This window comes from Triticum aestivum, chromosome 3A, assembly GCF_018294505.1.
Source record: "Triticum aestivum cultivar Chinese Spring chromosome 3A, IWGSC CS RefSeq v2.1, whole genome shotgun sequence".
In the NCBI taxonomy this organism is placed as follows: domain Eukaryota; kingdom Viridiplantae; phylum Streptophyta; class Magnoliopsida; order Poales; family Poaceae; genus Triticum; species Triticum aestivum.
This window is the reverse complement of record NC_057800.1, coordinates 505,450,187-505,469,032: the sequence shown is the minus strand read 5'-3', so window position 1 is coordinate 505,469,032 and position 18,846 is coordinate 505,450,187. Positions and strand designations below refer to the sequence as shown.

Sequence of the window (18,846 nt, the reverse complement as noted above, 5' to 3'; positions counted from 1 at the left end):
CGAATGGCTGGAGATGCCCTTAGCTCCTACTCCATCCGCTTCTAAATATTTATTTTTTTAGAGATTTCAAATGAACTATCATATACGGATGTATATAGACATATTTTAGAGCGTAGATTCACTCATTTTGTTTCGTATGTAGTTACTTGTTGAAATCTCTAGAAAAACAAATATTTAAAAACGGAGGGAGTAAGTCTCAAGAGTGTTTTTTTTTCAATGGTCAAGAGGTAAGTTGGAGAATTGTAAAAGTGCACCTGAATCATTGCGTGATCTGCAGAAATAATTTGTTTCCCGGAGGGTACCAATCGGCAACGGCATATGAAAGTTCGAGCGTCGATAGGGACAAATTGTTGCAATAAACTGTTCCATTTGGCAATGCCGACCGGTAGACTAATCAACTTGTCACATTATTAGGTGAAGCTAAGAACCCCACCACCAATCTTATATCCAAGTCGTCGCATGGTCATGAACCAAACAGCTCATTTGCAGATTGCAAGTAGACGAGTTGTGAGTAGTAAAAGAAGGTCTCCGTGGAGACATACAATTCTTGATCACAGGAACCGGAAAAGATACAGGAAAAGAAAATAGTGTGCATGCAAGCTCTGAATCTTCTGAACGATGAACAAGACGTACGCACGAATTAATTGGTGTGCCTGGCCTGGAGGAGTGGCTTGATTTGCACCGGCAACAACGATCGGCGCCGGGTCGATGATCTCCCCTCTCGCTCACACGATGGTGCAGGGGCCGGAGTCGTCGACGTAGCAGTAGGATTGCGGCGGGCAGCGGGGTGGCGGCGGGCAGTGGCGTGGCGGCGAGCAAGCCTTGGGGCAGTAGAGTGGCGGCGGGCAAGCCTTGGGGCAGCACTTCTGCATCTTCTCCAGGCATTCCTTCTTCTTCTTCTCCTCGGCCTCCTTCTTCTTCTTCTCCTCTTCCTCCTTCTTCTTCTTCTCCTCCGCTTCCTTCTTCTCGTCGCCCACCGTCACCACTGTCGCCGGGTGCTTCCCCTTGCGCAGCGCGTCGACGACCACCACCACGTCCACTTCCCCCACCACCGTCAGCGTGCTCTTCTCCTCGTCGTATGCCATCGACTTGACGCCTGCCATGGACACACACGACACGACCTGTCAAGTAAGTTATAGAGACGAGCGAATCAAGGCCATAGAGCGAGAGAATATACAGACCTTTGACCTTGGACACAATCGTAAGGACGCAAGATTTGCACTTCTTGCAGACCATCGGCACCTTAAGCACCATCTGGTTCAGAATAACAGAAACGGTGAGTAACCAATAAAATCTCAGAAACAAGCTTGGGAGGAAGGAAATTAAGAGCATGCAGAACCTTCATCTTCACGGGCTCGCGGCGAGATCAAACTAGGATACTTGAAGGTTGCTGATTGGTGTACTTGGTATATGTGCCTGGATGCAAGCTCTCCCGAAAGCCTCCTCTCTGGCTTTATACTCCCTTGGTGGTTTGGACTCTGGACTCGGTCAATTGCAACAATCATTGCCACAGTGCAAAACCAACTCATGCAAATGCATTTCATATTGCTGTTTCTACAAGGAGATTTGAAATAAGTTTTAAGTCAGTAACTAGTCGTAGTAGTAGGTGTGCAGCCCGGATGTGTTCAGCCGACTCTCCACCGGATGTCGACATGATGAGAATTATGTAACACCCGCAAAAAGAAGTCCCGGGATTTTCAGTACCTTCTCATCTATTTGGTGCGTTTTTTGCAACGAACGGCGGCAGTTAAGCATGTGCTTATTCTAACAGCTGGTTGGAAGTTGAATTAGTATATGCCTAATCATCAATGGATTGGTAGTATAATAGCTATGGCCGTGGTGGCTGTCTGGTTAGCATAGTCATATTTTTTTTATTAGTGCTTGACTAACCAGCAACCTGGGGAGACGACTCGGTGTCACGGGAGACGTCGGCAACTAATACCACTGCGACAAACAGCACGGTATGGGTACTGGAACGAACATATATATGCAGTAGTTGGTTCGTATTAGTTATTTTTTACGAGAAAACTTTCGATCTATTCATCAACTGTCAAGGCAGTACAAAAAACACTAGAAATAAAATTTACATCCAGGTCCGTAGACCACCTAGCGACGACTACAAGCACTGGAGCGAGCCGAAGGCGCACCGCCGTCATTGCCCCTCCCTCGTCGGAGTCGGGCGAACATTGTTGTAGTAGACAGTCGGAAAGTCGTCGTGCACCAGAACAGCAACCGCCGCCGATGAAGAGAAGCATAGACCGGAAGGATGCGAGCTGCAGACACACAGACGCAGACGAACGAAGACTGGATCCAGTCAGATCCACCGAGGACAAACGCCGACCGGATTCTACGAGATCCGTCGGAGACAAACCTTCACACGCCTTCCGACGATGCTTGAAACGTTACCGGGACGGGGGCTAGGTGAGGAGGACCTTATTCCATCTTCAAGAAGCCGCCGCCGCCTCATTTTCTTGAGCATGGCACAAACCCTTATAAAACTCAGAAAAGCATCTAAAAACGGAGCCCTCCAGCCGACAAGGACCGGGATCCACCGTGCCTCCATGTTCCAAGGACAATATAAGATGAAGCGAACTGGCGGCGCCGGCGAGAGGCAAGAAAACCCTAGATGGGAGTTCGCACGTTCGTATTCAGTATTCTATTGGCGCAACGTCGTTTATAAGAAACTTTTAAGTATGGTTGCTCTCGTCTCTCCAGCCCAGGACATTATGTTTTGGCCTTTTGGGGGTGTTGATATTAGAACTTTTTGGAATGAGAGTGGGATAATGGGACAGCCGATCCAAGAGGGATCTCACGGAGCAAAACAATGGTAGATTGCCAACCTCCAGCATAGAAAATGCCGGCATTCTCTTGCTCGAACGGAGATTCCTAGCTGTTGGGTGTAATATGGGTGGCTGGTTGTTTTCAGCTCCGTTGTCCTGGAGAAAATTTTCTTGCAACAACGGCACTATAATCTTGTTAATATGGGATTAGGCCCCACCGCCCCAGGACATGTGTCAAGGATGCACACGAAACCTTGGACGACAGAGGAAAAGAAAAATATGCAAGAGCAAAAGGATCACTACTCCCTCCAACCACTCTGCCTTCGTTGCAGAAGACCAGACAAAAACAACCCTGCTTAAACAAAAGGTCAAATGAAGCACAGAGTGCTTCAGAGAAAAGAGGCATCAATTAGTGTAAGTGCGATGGGCCAGGCTGATGATTGCTTCTCTTGTGGTCGGGTGTCTGCGATGGGGCAAGCCGATGATCAATTAGTACTGTCTGATTGACCAGAGTAAGGTCAGGGCAAGGCTTGTGTCAAATCTGATTAACCTAACATAACCGTCTCATCACTGGACGGGCAAACGAGAGGGAGAGCGACGCTTTCCTTCAAGTCTCGGCCGGTACTGACTTGGGTAAAACTTTGATGTAATCAAAATCATTGTAGTAGGCTTCCTTGCCACATGCTTCAGCCGGGTAGACGCCACGAAAATGCTAGGGCCTCCTTTGGTTTGGAGGAATTTCATAAGAATTATAGAGGATATGATTCTTATAGGATTTTTTCCTTTAAAGCACTTTGGTTCATAGGAATGGATTCCTATTTCTACATAGGATTTGTTTCTATCCTCCATATTTCATAGGAAAATAAAAATGAGCCTAGACTCAATGGAAAATTTCTTTTGGCGTGAACCAAATGACATCTTGTTTCCTATTCCTATTCATAGGATTTGAGATACATGTTATCTCATTTACTACAAATTTTCTATTCCTATGATAATCCTATCCTATGAACCAAAAGAGGCCTAGACCTACGAAGGGGCTACGAAGAGCTAAATGACCTTCCATCCCTAACCAATAAATACCCCCTGGGTGGGCCCCCTTCCTCGGTTCCATCCAATAGGTCACACAAGATCCCTTATGATAAGTATGGCATTACTTTTTTTTGCTCAGGATACCATATATGTCATTTCTTCGCGAAACTTCACACGTGAGTAGAATGGTCAATCAAGTTTAATACCATAAAATTTCATATATTGGTCTTGCGAGTACGCATGTAACCATGTTCCAAGAATTCTTGTCCCATTCCTTATGCTTTTACTAATAAATTGCTAAAGATATCACCCCCTTAAAAATTGAAGGAAAAATTGATGTGATGATTAAACAACAGATAGATCTTACATTGAACCTACAGAAGTTGTTGAAGAGTTGTTCTTTGTGCTAAAACCAGGGTAATGTTCTTCAGTGGACGTTCTCTAGGAAGGGTGGCAATTGCAAACATTTTGATGGCAACTTTAGTTATCACAAGGATGGGCAAAGATGACGATTTAAATTTGCAAGCACGGCAATTTTATAATGGAAAACAAAACTACAGCGTAGTTGTCATGCTCGCTAACTAAAATTGCAATGCTCGTGGCAACTAAAATTGCCATCCCTTCCCAGGGAAGGTTCGTTGGCTATTGGGGTCCTAAAACTAATTACCCCTTGTTTTCTTTTACTTTTTTACTTTTTGACAGATGCTCCTTTTTTTCTTAATACTTAGTACACCAAAAGCCATCTTTTGTCCTATAGTGTTTGGCAGACATTTCTGAAGTACAGTTAGTGCTGAAACTGACTGCCCTAGAGAAAAAGTTTCTATTAATGAAAACAATGAACTGATCTCTCAAAAAACAATGAACTGATCTCTCAAAAGACTGTTACAGGATATTTTACTGGCCAGCCCTGGTGCTTACCAGGAGGTACTACTGCCACCTGAAGAAGAAAATGTCATTCCCGCGTAGCACAAATGACAAGGAAACACAAGGATCCCACAAGGAATACACCTATAGGAAAGAGCAAGTGATTGTTATACATGCCCGGTGCAAGACTTATGTAAGTAATAAAAGTTTGGATGGGCTTCTTCAGTGATTTGTACTCCCTCCTATGCAGCGATCACTTTAGCAGCTTCACGCTTGGCAGTAAACTCTAATTCCTCCGGTGTGAAGGGAAGTGGCTTTGTGGGAGCAGGTAGTCGGCCAATGCTATCAACCTTGTCTCGTTGCTTGGGTGGAGGCCTCGCCGCTTTTGGTATAAGGCGGCCCTTCTTTGCAAACCATTCAGGTTTGAGTAGTGCCCTGAACCCAAGCTTGTTGTAGTACACCAATCTTACAGTTCCACCTGCTGCTTCAACTGCAGCTTTCGCCCTTGCGGTCGCCCTTGATACCTGCCAATTTACATTTGCTTAGGAAGGGATCCATAAAATTTGGATACATACTATCCAATCCGCAGCACCAATCTTCACAGCTGACCTAGTATGTGTAACCAGTCTTCTAAGTTGAAAATGTTATATCTTGATAATCAAAGCAATATAATTTCACTTAACATACATTGCAAGTAAAGTCATGCTAGTTTTTATTTCACTGCCACCACCTATTAGATACTATACTTATATATGAACCATGTTGTATTAGTTGGGCACATGCGAAACAATATTTAACAATAAGAAAGCTATATTTACTACACTCACAGTTGGAACTCCCTCATTGCCTCTACAAGAGCCACTACTTGTACTCGACATGATTGCAAGCAATGGACAGGCAGGTCATGCAAAGACATAACTAAATGGGCACATTCTGTGATAACATTACAATGGATAAATGGCGCTCGGCGGAACAGATACATTTACATTTTTGGATTATATGTTGTCGCATGCAGCAAGAAACAGAACAGAATAGGACTATGAAACATGCATGCTGTTCCTGAGAATGGAGGACTTGAAATGAACAAGAAACTGTATGCTTAAAGATTTAACTATTTCAAACTAGCTTTGGCTTGCCTCGAGGTGAATTGGCCATTTGATTTCTTCTGCACCACGGCCCATTAACCGAATCCCATCCTTTATTTGTTTTCCAATGGCACTTGTATCCTGATAAAGTGTGATAAGTTGATGTTGCAAAGAAGAAAACAGAAACATAGCTAGTTGAAAGAAATGACTGTAGTACCTTCAGTGTCTTCATTGTGATCAATTCAGAGGAATCAATTTTTCCAGCATTGATGAGCTTCGCAATTTTTCCCAGTCCACAGGGCTGACCACAGGGAAAGATGACCAACATCACACTATGCTCAGGGTGCCATTTGCAAATAAAAAATTGAACTTAAAGCATAAACAAAGTAATTGTCAAGTTGTTGAACAAGTTCTACAATGAATGTCCAGTTACCCAAATGAATGCAAAATTTTGATGTTATTTTGTAGATGTTGAAGTCAGACATTATCATGGATTAAATAGCAACAATTTGCTGAAAACAATCACTGCATGAACTAGCAGAGATAGGCATGTCGCATATATGTGGGAATACAATTTCAGGAGGCTAGAAGATTGTAAAGCAAACAGAAAGTTACTCCACTGCTAAATGCCGAACAGTAAATCCCTTCACAGTACCTCCTGAAGGAGTTAACAAAATATGATAGATGCAATTCATTAGATTGTAATTTTTTGATGCTTTAGTCTTATGCTAGAGATTACGTAACATGATACAACTATATATATTACTCCCTCTGATCCATATTACTTGTCGCAGCTTTAGTACAACTTTGTACTAAAGCTGCAAGATCGGAGGGAGTATAAGAATATTGCATGTTCTTTTTGTGTTACGATGAACAAAGAAGAGAAGAAGAAAAAAACTATCAATGGGCACATCTATTAAAAAGGGCAACCTGGTGCATGTAACTCCCGCTTGCGCAGGGTCCAGGGAAGGGTCCGACCACTTTGGGTCTATAGTACGCAGCCTTAGAACATTTTTGCATTGCTCTTCGCAATCTAATATATATAACACTAAAGAAATGTAATCCTGCCACATATGATACTTCTTTGAAGCCTGCACACACGCACAAGGTTCAGTTGTTCTTGCATACTAACATGACATGAAATAGTGCCCACCACTTTGCTAACATGAACTTATATATCCATTAATAGATTAGATAATGTGTAAACTTTAAATATAAGCCTAGGTTTCCTTCCTGGACAAATATCAAGCATAGAGATTTTGTCCAATCAACAGTTTACTCTTTAATAGATATGTCCAAAATCAGTGCACAATACCTCAGGTCTTACAACAGATTAGCAAAACCTCACCGATTATTTTGTCCACCAAAGTTTGGCGACCAATTCATGAATTCAATGCACAAGGCAAGTATCTTGGCACTTGGTATAGATCCACCACTGCTCACATATATCATACTCTAGCTGATAAGGAGCCGGCATACACTATCAACTAGAAGATAGATAGCTGAAATTGTTGACGCCCAAGCCAAGTCTTCCAATGCTGCAAGCTGGTGCTGCCCATTTTTCCAAAGCCCATAAGTTCCTTAAAAATGGCCACTGCTATGTTATCTCAGAATGCCCATTTTCCCACCTATGACCATAATCTCTTGCTGTCTTCTCGGTACTTTCTATGTTATCTCAGAATGCCCATTTTTCCAAAGCTCATAAGTTCCTTAAAAATGGCCGCTGCTAGGTGAAAATCAACTATCCCGGTCTTCTCATAATGCATATTAAGGTACTTTCATGCTGCCTTTTGCCATTTTTAACACACAGTTCTATTGTTGTACACTGAGGAACAAAATGATCCAGAGCCTCGTCTAAGAGCTACCACTACAGATAGGGCACTAGTAAGCTCAGTCAGAAATTCCTTCGCCTAACTAAGGAGCATCTACGAAGGGGACAAAATCCTTATCAAGGTAGCACTCGGAATAAGTGCTGGTAAAATGAAAATATGTGAACTCCGTGCACAGAGCACAGATCAAGCACCTTCTGTGCAGAAATGTTGACCCGGACAACTTACGGTCACAGAATCAAGCAACCTTCGAGAATGCCACACATACATGGAAAACAAGGAACGAAATGTTGATTCGTAATCAAACAACTTAGATCGCAAACAGCAAATGTCGCATTGCTGCGTGCAAGGAAAGCAGATGAACAGAAATGCAAAGAGGGCCCTGGACCTGGAACGTGAGCGAGAAGCGGTTCTTGAAGCCGCGGCGGGGGAGACGGCGGCGCAGCGGGGTCTGGCCGCCCTCGAAGCCGAAGCGAGCGGTGCCGCGCGCCTTCTGGCCCTTGTGCCCGCGCCCCGCCGTCTTGCCCTTCCCGGAGCCGATCCCGCGGCCCTTGCGCGTCTTCTGCTGCGTCGCGCCGGGGTTGTCGCGGATGTCGTTCAGCCTCAGCAGGCTCCCCACCGTCCTCAGTGGCCGCGGCACCTTTGGTGGCCGCGCCGCCGCTGACTCGGTGGCGTAGAAGTACGATGGTTGCCTGGGGGCGGGGAGGAGATAGGCGGGTGGGGCTGGAAGCGGGTGCCGGTGCGGTTGCGGGAGGCGGCGGGGGAACACGGCGGCGGTGGGGACGGTGCGGAGGAGCTGGGAGGCGCGGCGCAACATGGCTGCTGTGGTGGGCTGGCGGCTTCCTCCACCGGTCTGGCTGCGCCGGGGGTTTAGGGTTAGAATGGACGGTTCCGTGGCATAAAACCTCAGCCGCTGGCCTAAAAATGGACGCCCAGGATCACGTCACGTGCAGTCTTTGCTGGTTAGGTTGTCTCGCGTTGAGGGCTTTGGCGCGCCGTGCCGACGCCACCGCCGCAACACGCACCCAAAAATCCTAATCCTCCTCGCCGCCGGCGACCATGGTGTCGCAGCATGGCATCCTCCTCGCCGCGGGCCTCATATCCGACCACTTCGGCCCCCTCGTAGCGGTAAGATCCTGCCCACCTCCACTCTCCCGCCGTTCCCCTGCGTACTCGCAGTGTGTCAGCGTGTTCGTGCGTGTGAAGCCCTAACTCCGGCCGCCCGATCCCCTCTCGCAGAAGGTGTGCGACTGCCTCCTCCGCCACGGGGCGCTGCAGCTGACGGAGATTGTGCGCCGTCTCAAGCTCCCGCAGGGGCAAGTGAAGAACTCTCTCCTCGTCCTCATCCAGCACAACTGCGTTCAGGCCTTCTCATCGCCCAGAGGCAAGCCCGTATGCAAATCCCTTGGCTATATGATTCGATTCGATGCCCTGCTAGTCCGTGACTCCATATATTTTTTCTGTGATTGTAGGCGATAGGACCATCACGCTCTACTTGGCCATCTTCGACAATGTCCTGCATCGGCTGCGCTTCTCAAAGTTCATCTCTGTTATCCGCGCGGCCATTCCAGAGGTCCGTACTTGAATACGCACTTGATTTTAGTTCACGCTTGCTTGTTAAAAGCTGGGATTGATTAAAGCAGCATCCATAATTCTCTGAATGCTGAAATCAGTGCGGAGCAGATGGTACTGTAGAATTTTTTGCACCTTTTGATTCTCGTTGCTAGATGCATATCGACCTTGATTAATGGTCTAGAGGCGATGACAAAGAGTAACTGAGATATCTCGGAGTATTACACTAAAGGTTATTAACATGTGCTAAAACAATCACAATGCATCTTGACCTTGATTACTGATCTAGAGTTGATAACATGGGGTACTTGCAAATTTAGGTCGGGGTCCCGAGGATGTCCTTTACTCTTTCATGATATTTAGCTACTGCAGTCACTGTTGGCAAATAGAAGCTAGCTAATCCTTTCTATCTGGAGTTTGCCGTTCAGCATAATCAAATTATTGTAGTGCTGTACGTCTGAACACATTCTTCTTACACTTCAAGATCATAAGGCATCATCTTTTCGTCGACAAACATTTTCCTCTATATGTAGTGCAAGATGAACCGTTTCATATTCGTACTATTTGACCACATTGTGGATGAGCTTTATGTCATTAGGAGGACGGGTGTGGTGTGTCTAGATATTTTCGTGAGACAACCTTAGAGTGTAATAGATGGAGTGGTGTTTCTCTGGCTGCACTGTTTGTAGTGTAGTGCCAGACTCCTGTAATTTGGTTTGCTCCCTTCAATAAAACTAAGGTATGCCATTGGCGTACCCTGAAAAAAAAATCATACTATTTCAGCTTGATCATTCCAATTTTTTAAACTAATGCTGTATTTACATTCTCGATCCATCCTCTGGGTTAATCTCCAAGCATGCTACACTGTGGTGCATGGTACCATGTATGACCCTATTTTCAATGTTCCCCACACTTATTAGGGCGTCAAGGGCGGATATTGCCTTTGGAGGCCGAGCTCCATGGAGCTCGGTTTTGAAAAATTCAAAATTCAAAATTCATCAAATTTCAATTTTCTACATTTCAAAAAACTCCGAAAAAAGTTACAGACATACATGGAGGCATAACACACATCTGTGTAAATTTTCAGGGCAAAATACGTTGAAATGAGGGCTGTGCAAAAAAGACAACTCTGAGGCTTTTTAACACATGATACTATTCATCCTCCCAAGCCATGAATTTGTCTTTTTTGAACAAGTCACATTTCAACGTGTTTCACCCTGAAATTTTAGATACATACACATAACATCCTTGTTTACTTGCATAATTTTTTTCAGATTTTTTTGAAACGGAAAAGTTTGAATTTTGAAATTAAAAAAAAAGGCCTCCAGCCAAACATCCGTTCTCCGTCAAGGGTCCGTACTATCCATATTATTGGACTACTATATTTTATAAAATACAAATATGGTTAAGATTTTCCTGTACGATTAACATTTTGTATTTCCTCACATATATTCATATTTGTACTCTGCCCTGAGGGTTGAGAACTTGTGCACTCTGAAATCCCCCCAATCCATAATACTAGAGTGTTGAATCTGAACAAGCAAACACTTTTGCAGAAAGATGATCATATCTGCATTGCATAAAATAAGTTGCTATATACACATATTTTAATTGTAATTTATTAGTGGAATTATTTGTATTTTTACTCAATATATCGATATACATATTTAATTGGACTACAGTGTTATAAAAGTCATTAGGTTGATAGGTTCTAGGTTTGATGCTTGTGATGTTGTGGCCATTCCCTATTCTCCACCCATGGTAACAGAGGCGGGTTGACAGGGTAAGGGGAGAATGCTGTTGGCTGTGGGGATGTTGATATGATCCCTTTTTAGGTGTTTAATAAATATGCTGGTAATTATTGTTTGTGATATGCTGGTAGTTGATAGAGAAACTGACAGATAACATACCTTGCCTGAACTTACATTCTAATTGTTCTGGTGCTATTTTTGCTACAAAATGTGTGATCGTTTCCCGGGCCATTCTCAGAAGAAAATAAAGTTAATTTTAACATTATGCCTACAATCATTCAGTACTTGTAACTTTTCCAAAGTTTATGACCTTATGCATAGAACTTATGTATCTTGCAGTCAGAAACTCTTATTGAGGGATTGCTTCAGAATGGTAGGCTAACATTTGACCAACTTGTGGGACGCACAATCTCTAAAGTGCCAGAAGGTATGTCCTTTTAATTTGTTGAAGTTGTTATTGGATCATCCACTGTTCTTTTTATGATGTTATTCTCTTTCCTTTTTTCCCATAATCTTTGATATTTGCTGGTGATAGTGACTATTACTGTTCCCTGATAATGGGTCATCCATGTTCCAGGCACCATCCGACCAGCAAGGGAAGAAATACGAATGAACTTCAACAAACTTGTGTATGCACGTTATGTGGAACGCTGCCCAAAAGCTGAACCCTATTTCAATCCACAGGAAGATGAACAATCTACAGCTGCAAGGAGAAGAGTTCCAAAAGTATGTAAAGTGATTCCCTGTTATGGACATTCCTGGTCATTTTAATAGGCCTCTACTTACTTTTATAGTTTTCTACTGTAAACTAATACAAATGCATGCAGGATTGGTAGAAGCTGACTAGGCTGGTTAGTTTAGTAACTTGGTCTTGTAATTAGACATCTTAGCAACGGGCTAATTAGCTAGCTCGGTAGTTTGGGTCCTTTTTATGCGAGGCCTGTTGACGAAAATCATCTTACTCTTAACTCATGGTCATCACCTGTACACTTTGTGAAAACTGATAGTTACTAGTACCAAGATCTCGATGCTTTAATAATGCATTAGTACTGTTCTTTCTTCTGTTGATATGTTCTGTGTATGATAGTCAGTTACAGGACCTGAGAAAATTATCTTTGTTACAGACTGCCGAGGAGGTTCTTTCACTTAAGCAGAAAGTTGTCAATACTGCAACCCTTTCTGACCCAGAAAGGTTTTCTGAGATCCCATACGGCATGGAGGATGCATCAAAGACAAATGATTGTCCTCATAACGCTGTTGCAGGTGCTAAGGTGGTGTACTCTTTTTACTTATCTTCACCACCATGTTATGTGAAAATTTGGTGTTTGTTGTTTCGGCCATCCTGTAGTTAAACGAGAAAAGGCAAAGTGACATGTGTAGATTTTTGTCAATGGCGAAGGCATTTTCTGAAATTATTGATAGGAACTAGCAAATGCAGCAACAGTATGCAATGCACTGCTTTTATCATCATGTAATTCTCTGTATCGTTATTTCATCAGCGGAAACACGGAGCCTTTGAGGTAGATGAAGAGCTCAACTCAACTATTGCAGAGAATGAAGTACTTTGGCGGGTAAATTTTGAGAAATTTATATTCTGTCTAAAGAAGAAGGTATGTTCTGTTATCATAGCATTACTATGGATAGCATATTTATGCAGGCGTCTTCATCTTTTTATCTGCAGCGGTGTTTCTGTATTTTCTTTTCCTTGCTTGCATTGGGTCTTCTAGAAGTAGGATACCTACCAAGCCATTCTTTTCTACAAAACGACAGTGAGATTTATTGCTTGGGAAGAGGAGTGGGGGTCGGGTGGGGTTGCTGCTGCCATGAAGAAAGGATTGTAATGTAAACCCCAAAGCGAAATGAAGTTTGTACAGTAAAAAGAGGACAAAAGCAAAAAGGAATGTGCTCCATGAACATATAATAGCTTCTGCACTGTATTGAATCTCTCTCTCTCTCTCTCTCAATACCACTGCCAGTGGTATTTCTCCCAATACCAAGCTGATCATGAACAATGGAAGCACAAGTCCAGTCAGGGAGCTTTGGCGTCAATGACAGAATAGTGATGGGAGGCCGATCAACAGAGCTGCATCTTCCTCTATCTTGACAATGTTCTTGACTGTGGAGATCTTGGAGACTATCCAAGAAGTTCTGCGGCGTGGGGATGAGTCCGAGCTGCTCCTCGGAGGGGATGAGCCAGAGCTGCAAGCGAAGATAGAGCCAACTGAAGCGGCAACTGGCAGCTAGGGTGGGCATGTTGTTGTGTGGGCCATGAAAGTTATTCTCACATGCTGTGGTCAGCTTTAACTTAGAGTTTTCTCTAGCTTCTATCGCATCTATTTAACTGGTTTGAGATGCACATCAGAGATGCCGTAAGGCTTGCCTGTCATGTACAGGACTGTGTTGTTGTACTGCACCTGCTTTTTTGTCCCGAATAAGTTAAGTTGAATGAGGATTATTCATGTAGCAGCACCGCCTCCCCCCCCCCCCCCCCCCCCCCATACCCCCACAAAAAGAGAGCAGAGAATGCAGATTTTTCATTTTGATATCTGTTTATTTGTGTATATGCATGAACGGTGCAGCTGAATGAATCATGCAATTCGACTTTGTTAATTCTCACTTAATGTTTTCCTTCTTGCATTAAAGTTTTGTGCAGACCGAAAGAAACCAAAGCTGAAGGTTGGCACACATCCTATCTGGGAGTCATTTTTCGAAGCTAACTTAACTGACAAAGATACAAACTCTGGTAGTACCCGATATCAATATCTCAAGTATCCTTTCAATAGTAGATCCAGGAACACAGCAATTTTATTTTTATGGCTTTACATCCACATATGGTCTTGTATGAACATAACTATTTTTAACCTGCATTTCTGTTTTTAAATTCCATCGGTTCTGGTCTTGCCTCTTGGTGGTGAGCATTAACTAAGAAATGCTAGTTTCTGTTTGAGCTATTTATTTGAAATCTATAGCTTGGCACAAAGAAGGGGAGCCTTGGCACAGTGGTAAAGCTGCTGCCTTGTGACCATGAGGTCACAGGTTCAAGTCCTGGAAACAGCCTCTTACAGAAATGTAGGGAAAGGCTGCGTACAATAGACCCAAAGTGGTCGGACCCTTCCCCGGACCCTGTGCAAGCGGGAGCTACATGCACCGGGCTGCCCTATAGCTTGGCACAGTCTTGAATGAGCCAGATTAGGGAATGTCATATGCTAGTTTATTTCCTACAATGGCATATGCTTGCTAAAATCATGCCTTTTATGATTTGTTTTAGCTTTCTACTCTCTATTCGATTTGAAGAAAGGGGGAGAAAGAGGCATAAGAGGATAAAACAAATCTAGTATACCTCATTAGGTTAATTGTATATGAATGCCTCCGAAGATACCAAGTAGGCAAGTAACCGACTTGCCGAAGTACCAATGTACCATGAAAATTTATCACTTTAGTTACATGGTTCCAGTTTGATTAATAGTTGCCCTGTCGATATCGACACAAGGAAAATCACTATACCTTGCTTGAAAATTATATAATATCACTAGAGGGGGGAAAGACCATTCTAGCAATCAGTTGTGAATTGTTTCCAACAAGTATAACATTGAGTTCCATTCTTTCAGTGACATCATCAACAAATGGTATTTTGGAGAAACTAGGACAAAAGGAAGGAACTGCAGCAATGACAATTGGTGACATAAAACCAGTCCTGCTGGATTTACAGTGTACTACTTCCGATGGGGAAGAATTTACTTTTGGTAAGTTACTGTTGATATTTTTTGTCTGTATAAGTCGAATACATCGAAGTTCTGTTAGTTAAGTGCTCGGCATGAAGCCCAGTTCAAGCTTGCTAGAAATGAACTTCTATGGTTCGGAAATCAAAACTTGCCACTAGGCAATGGATGCCATAAGGAAACTGATTTCAGTCCAGTCCAATTCCTGGATTGAATTGTGGTAGCTTAATGTCTTAATTATATTGGAACTTCGGATATGATCATGTGAACCAGTCCACACTCTGCACTTCCAGCTAAGGAGACATGTTGGTTGGTCTATACATGGAAAAAGTACTATAGCTATGACATCTTCCATTGTTTTCATAATTAGTTCGAGCCTAGTTACTATTAGGTTGCTGATACCGACGGCCTGCTATTCCATGAAATTGTGCTGTATGCAGTGATAACAAAATATTCCGCCGAAGCGTGAAAAAGCCTCTAAACAGCTGGAAATTATGTTGTAGAAACTTACTTTCCTTGTTACTTGTCTTCCATTCTGAACTCTGGATGCTCAAATTTAGTATGCCAACCTTGAGTTAACATCATAATTTCTTTTATGTAAGATTAAAATACACTTGATGTTTAAATTTAGTTTGCCAGCCTTTGAGTGAACATCATAAGTTCTTTTTGTAAGATTTTCATGACAGTGGTATTGTTTTTCTGTAGATTTACGCAAAATGGTTGAAGCATGTAGAAATGAGGAGGTACCAGATTGTGTTACTGTTTCATGGTTTATTTGAGTTATTAAAAAACACTCCCCTGTCCTTTCCGTACTAACAGTTGACATGCACATGTCTTTTATGTGTGCATTATAGATAGAGTCGCTTGTGAAAAAGAAATACGGGCAAGAAGCTTTTACAATCTTTAGGCTATTGGTCACACAAGGTTGTGCAGTTGAGACAGATCAAGTAAGTACTCTTACATATTGAGGAAATTGTAGAACTATGCTTTGCTATTGTTGTCAATCTCGTTTGGTTAAGAAAGCTTCTGTTATGCATTAATTTTATTTGTGTGATCCTGTTTTATGATTGTTTATTTGATGACATGGCTTCCTGTTGCAAACCGAAGTACACAAATCTAAACTTTGATTGCAAATGTGCAGATTATTGACACAACAATTCTTGACAAGCAGATTGTTCATTCAACTTTGTACAAACTATGGAACGATGGCTACATAGATACAGAGGTCTGTTTCCTAGTGTCATCAGAAAAGTAGTATTTCTTGCTTGGAGGGCAGAGAGAATGACAATGATAACCCTCCTTGCTTTAAATGTTAGTTGTGCGATAACTTCACTGCTTTGATGGTCTACTACTTTACTATACAAGGCAGGTGGCCCATATTAGCCTTACGAATGCATCATCAATTCATGATATATTGCGTTACTTTCATCATAAATCTGCATCATTTATAAGCATCAATGCAGTTTTAAAAGGCTATTTGAGCATTTGGGATAAAGCTTGTAAACAAACTTGATAAGTTAGTTAATACAAGAGTAAGTGTCTAAAGTTTTCTTGACACATTAAGTACTTAAAACACAAATAATATCCAGTTATATGTTCTAGAGTAATTCCTAGTTATGTGAATGGTGCTCGAACACCTTAACCCACACTTTCTGAGTTTTGTAGTGTGGCAATTGGTAATACCGCAAAAGTTTAGAACTTCTTGCACCCATAAGTTTCACCAGCTCAAGAGCATATGTAGGTGCTTTATTAAACACTTATTCCTTAAAATGATTGTAAGTAACTTCTGTAAATTTACTGAACAAATACCAGTTTTAGGGAAGATCCTTCAAAACAAATTAAGGATAAGGAATGGGAAAAGTTTAGAACTTCTTGCACCCATAAGTTTCACCAGCACTAATGCTGCATTATTGGGTTACAAATTTGAAGGAATGAGTGGGTTATAAGGAATCTGCTAGAGAGGCTCTAATGCTGCATTAGCATAGTTGGAACTATCCAGAAATAATACCTGTGAAAGTGATTCTATTGGACTGATACAGTAGAAAATTAGCTGGAACTAGGAAATTGGATGCATCTGCTATTGCTGTTTCTGGCTTTTGTTGTGCCCCAAATAAATGTTTGCACTAGATGTTTGACAAAATGATATGTTCTTAAGCCACATAGAATGGTATTTTTATTCCACACGTCACCCATGGCAGAGTTATCGTCTAGCAACTTTCAAGTTTCAGTTACTTTCCTGGAGCAATAGTTCAGAGCTTCCACACTACTGCAGTTCTGCTACCTCAGTTTCAAGCTAACCTAAAGAACTGACTATGGCTTAAAGCTAGGAGAACTTTTGTTGTAAATTACAGGATATTATGCATATGGATATCCTGCAAGTTTATAAGTAACAAAAGATGACTCATTTTGTGCTTCTGTTCACAATAATTCTATTATGTTTACAGAAAATCGCTTCCGCAGCAGGAACAGGGTACGCACAGTTTTTCGTATGGAGAGCCAAAAATACATTTCGTGAGCAGTTCATCGATAATCTCTACCATGCTGCTTTGAACTTGCGCCAGATGGTGAATTACATTGCTGAACTTCTGCTCGAGGTTATCATCTAATGATCATCATTTACAGTTTTTTAGCTGTAAGCTGAGTTTTCCTAAGCAAAACATTGTTTATTACTTTTACGTTTCATGAATTCAGGATGCACGTCAGGATTGGTTGCTCTATTGCCCATATGTTTATCATCACAGTACATACATGACTATATAATGTGTTTATGCCATATCATAGTTGCAATTCAGTTTGATTGTTTGTTTACTGAGTCGGCACTTTCATAGCGTTGTTTGGTTGGGATCAGGCTTACATTATTAGATCATCCCAAATGCAGAGCAGGAAGATACGTAACCATATATCGAGGCCAATAATTTCCTATGCTCCCATATAGAAAACCTTGGTTAGAAACAGCTCTTGAGTTACTAGATTGAAGAATCAGTTGGGCTGAGATCAGTTTACATTAGTACCATCACTGGGAAGTTGTCGGGCACCTGATGTGCAATGCACGTTCGTCAAAACAAGAATAATGTCTGTCTGCGATATGGGATTAGTTGCCACCATGCCATCTTACTAAATGAACCCTTACCTTGCTGAAACTAACTTTGTTGGCTTGAAGCAGATTTTACTTGCAGAGATGTGTGCAACCTGACCTTAACTCACGAATTGTTCATGTATTGCAGGGTTCGAAGGACGAAACAAAGCTGCGGAACAGAAAGAACATTCTGATCCTGGCCCTCACGAGACATGATGACTCTCTCATGCTGTTCCATGATTTTTGAAAACACTGGAGCCGGTCTTAGTCCACCATAAATGTAGAAAGTAAACCAGACTGAAGTTGGATAACTGAATTAATATATCTTTGGCTCTTAGCTGATTTCACCTATGGGAAATTCATTTACGACGCATGTTTTGAGATCTTCGTTATCGCATCTTGCCATTGTTGTGTTTGGAAATTCCACACTTTGGTAATATCCAGCATGCAATTGGCACGGCAGGAGGAATACTATTCCCACCGATCTGCCGATTTTCCACTCGTCATCCGGCATGTGAGTCTATCCATTCCATTCGTCTGGCCAAATGCCACTCGTACCGGCAGCAGGCCACCGATGATTGGAAGCGGATAATCACAATAATTCGCAAGTTGCGGGGGCGCCGATGCTGCGCCACTCGGAGCGGCCACCATTGCATTTGCATTATCTATCTATCAATCCGCGCGCGAGAGGTAGAGGTCGCAAACGCGTCGTCTCATGCACGTATGACCATGGACTTTTGCGAGGCGTATCGCACCCATGTGCGCACACACATGCATGAAGCAGCCCTACAGCTAATGCGCGCGCATACGGCCAGGTCAACTGCCGCAGTTAGCTGGAGAGAAATAACAAAACCCCGACGATTCTTTCTTTCCGCAATGATAAGAGAGTCCCCCCACTTATTCGGCCTTGTTCCGCGGGGAATGTTCGACGGCGTACCTACCTCCTTAAACAACGGTGTGATGAGGGCAAAAGTCTGTACGTACGTACACAATCGACCCGCCTATACAGATGGATAGATATATTGTACGTGCTTGCGTATGATTGTGTCCACACATTGTACGTACGTAGTACGTTATCTACACCGAGGGATGAGGCGCTGCTGGTAGTAGTGGCGTGTTACCATGCACGAGCACGAGCCTG

General features: G+C 42.7%; 3 protein-coding genes across 3 annotated transcripts; 1 reads left to right on the top strand and 2 right to left on the bottom strand.

Annotated features, from left to right (window-relative positions):
* Positions 1 to 386: 386 nt before the first annotated feature.
* On the bottom strand, positions 387 to 1,510 carry LOC123058504 (heavy metal-associated isoprenylated plant protein 2). Its single transcript, XM_044481220.1, has 3 exons — positions 1,340 to 1,510; positions 1,182 to 1,254; positions 387 to 1,096 (listed from the first exon to the last, which is right to left on the bottom strand). Exons 1-3 carry the CDS (start codon positions 1,343 to 1,345, stop codon positions 726 to 728), a joined length of 450 nt encoding a protein of 149 aa, XP_044337155.1. The 5' UTR covers positions 1,346 to 1,510; the 3' UTR covers positions 387 to 725.
* Positions 1,511 to 4,632: 3,122 nt separating this feature from the next.
* On the bottom strand, positions 4,633 to 8,479 carry LOC123061885 (50S ribosomal protein L15). Its single transcript, XM_044485166.1, has 4 exons — positions 7,976 to 8,479; positions 5,976 to 6,059; positions 5,810 to 5,899; positions 4,633 to 5,197 (listed from the first exon to the last, which is right to left on the bottom strand). The coding sequence occupies exons 1-4, from the start codon at positions 8,402 to 8,404 to the stop codon at positions 4,916 to 4,918; spliced, it is 885 nt and encodes a 294-aa protein (XP_044341101.1). The 5' UTR covers positions 8,405 to 8,479; the 3' UTR covers positions 4,633 to 4,915.
* A 36-nt stretch (positions 8,480 to 8,515) lies between these two features.
* LOC123061884 (DNA-directed RNA polymerase III subunit RPC3) lies at positions 8,516 to 18,078 on the top strand. Its single transcript, XM_044485165.1, has 14 exons — positions 8,516 to 8,715; positions 8,827 to 8,971; positions 9,060 to 9,160; positions 11,250 to 11,337; positions 11,488 to 11,636; positions 12,035 to 12,181; positions 12,410 to 12,520; positions 13,554 to 13,653; positions 14,519 to 14,653; positions 15,335 to 15,372; positions 15,484 to 15,576; positions 15,771 to 15,854; positions 17,074 to 17,223; positions 17,854 to 18,078. The coding sequence occupies exons 1-14, from the start codon at positions 8,647 to 8,649 to the stop codon at positions 17,950 to 17,952; spliced, it is 1,509 nt and encodes a 502-aa protein (XP_044341100.1). The 5' UTR covers positions 8,516 to 8,646; the 3' UTR covers positions 17,953 to 18,078.
* Positions 18,079 to 18,846: the final 768 nt, after the last annotated feature.

Bases quoted from the DNA above. Each gene is read 5' to 3' on its own strand.
- LOC123058504 (XM_044481220.1), bottom strand. The intron at 1,097-1,181 runs GTCTGTATATTC...TGTCCATGGCAG, and splicing joins GATTGTGTCCAAGGTCAAAG to GCGTCAAGTCGATGGCATAC.
- LOC123061885 (XM_044485166.1), bottom strand. From the start codon at position 8,404: ATGTTGCGCCGCGCCTCCCAGCTCCTCCGCACCGTCCCCACCGCCGCC. The intron at 5,900-5,975 runs GTACTACAGTCA...ACACTTTATCAG, and splicing joins TCACAATGAAGACACTGAAG to GATACAAGTGCCATTGGAAA. The intron at 5,198-5,809 runs GCAAGCCAAAGC...GTAAATTGGCAG, and splicing joins AATGGCCAATTCACCTCGAG to GTATCAAGGGCGACCGCAAG.
- LOC123061884 (XM_044485165.1), top strand. From the start codon at position 8,647: ATGGTGTCGCAGCATGGCATCCTCCTCGCCGCGGGCCTCATATCCGAC. The intron at 8,716-8,826 runs GTAAGATCCTGC...CCCCTCTCGCAG, and splicing joins ACTTCGGCCCCCTCGTAGCG to AAGGTGTGCGACTGCCTCCT. The intron at 12,521-13,553 runs GTATGTTCTGTT...CTTGCATTAAAG, and splicing joins TATTCTGTCTAAAGAAGAAG to TTTTGTGCAGACCGAAAGAA.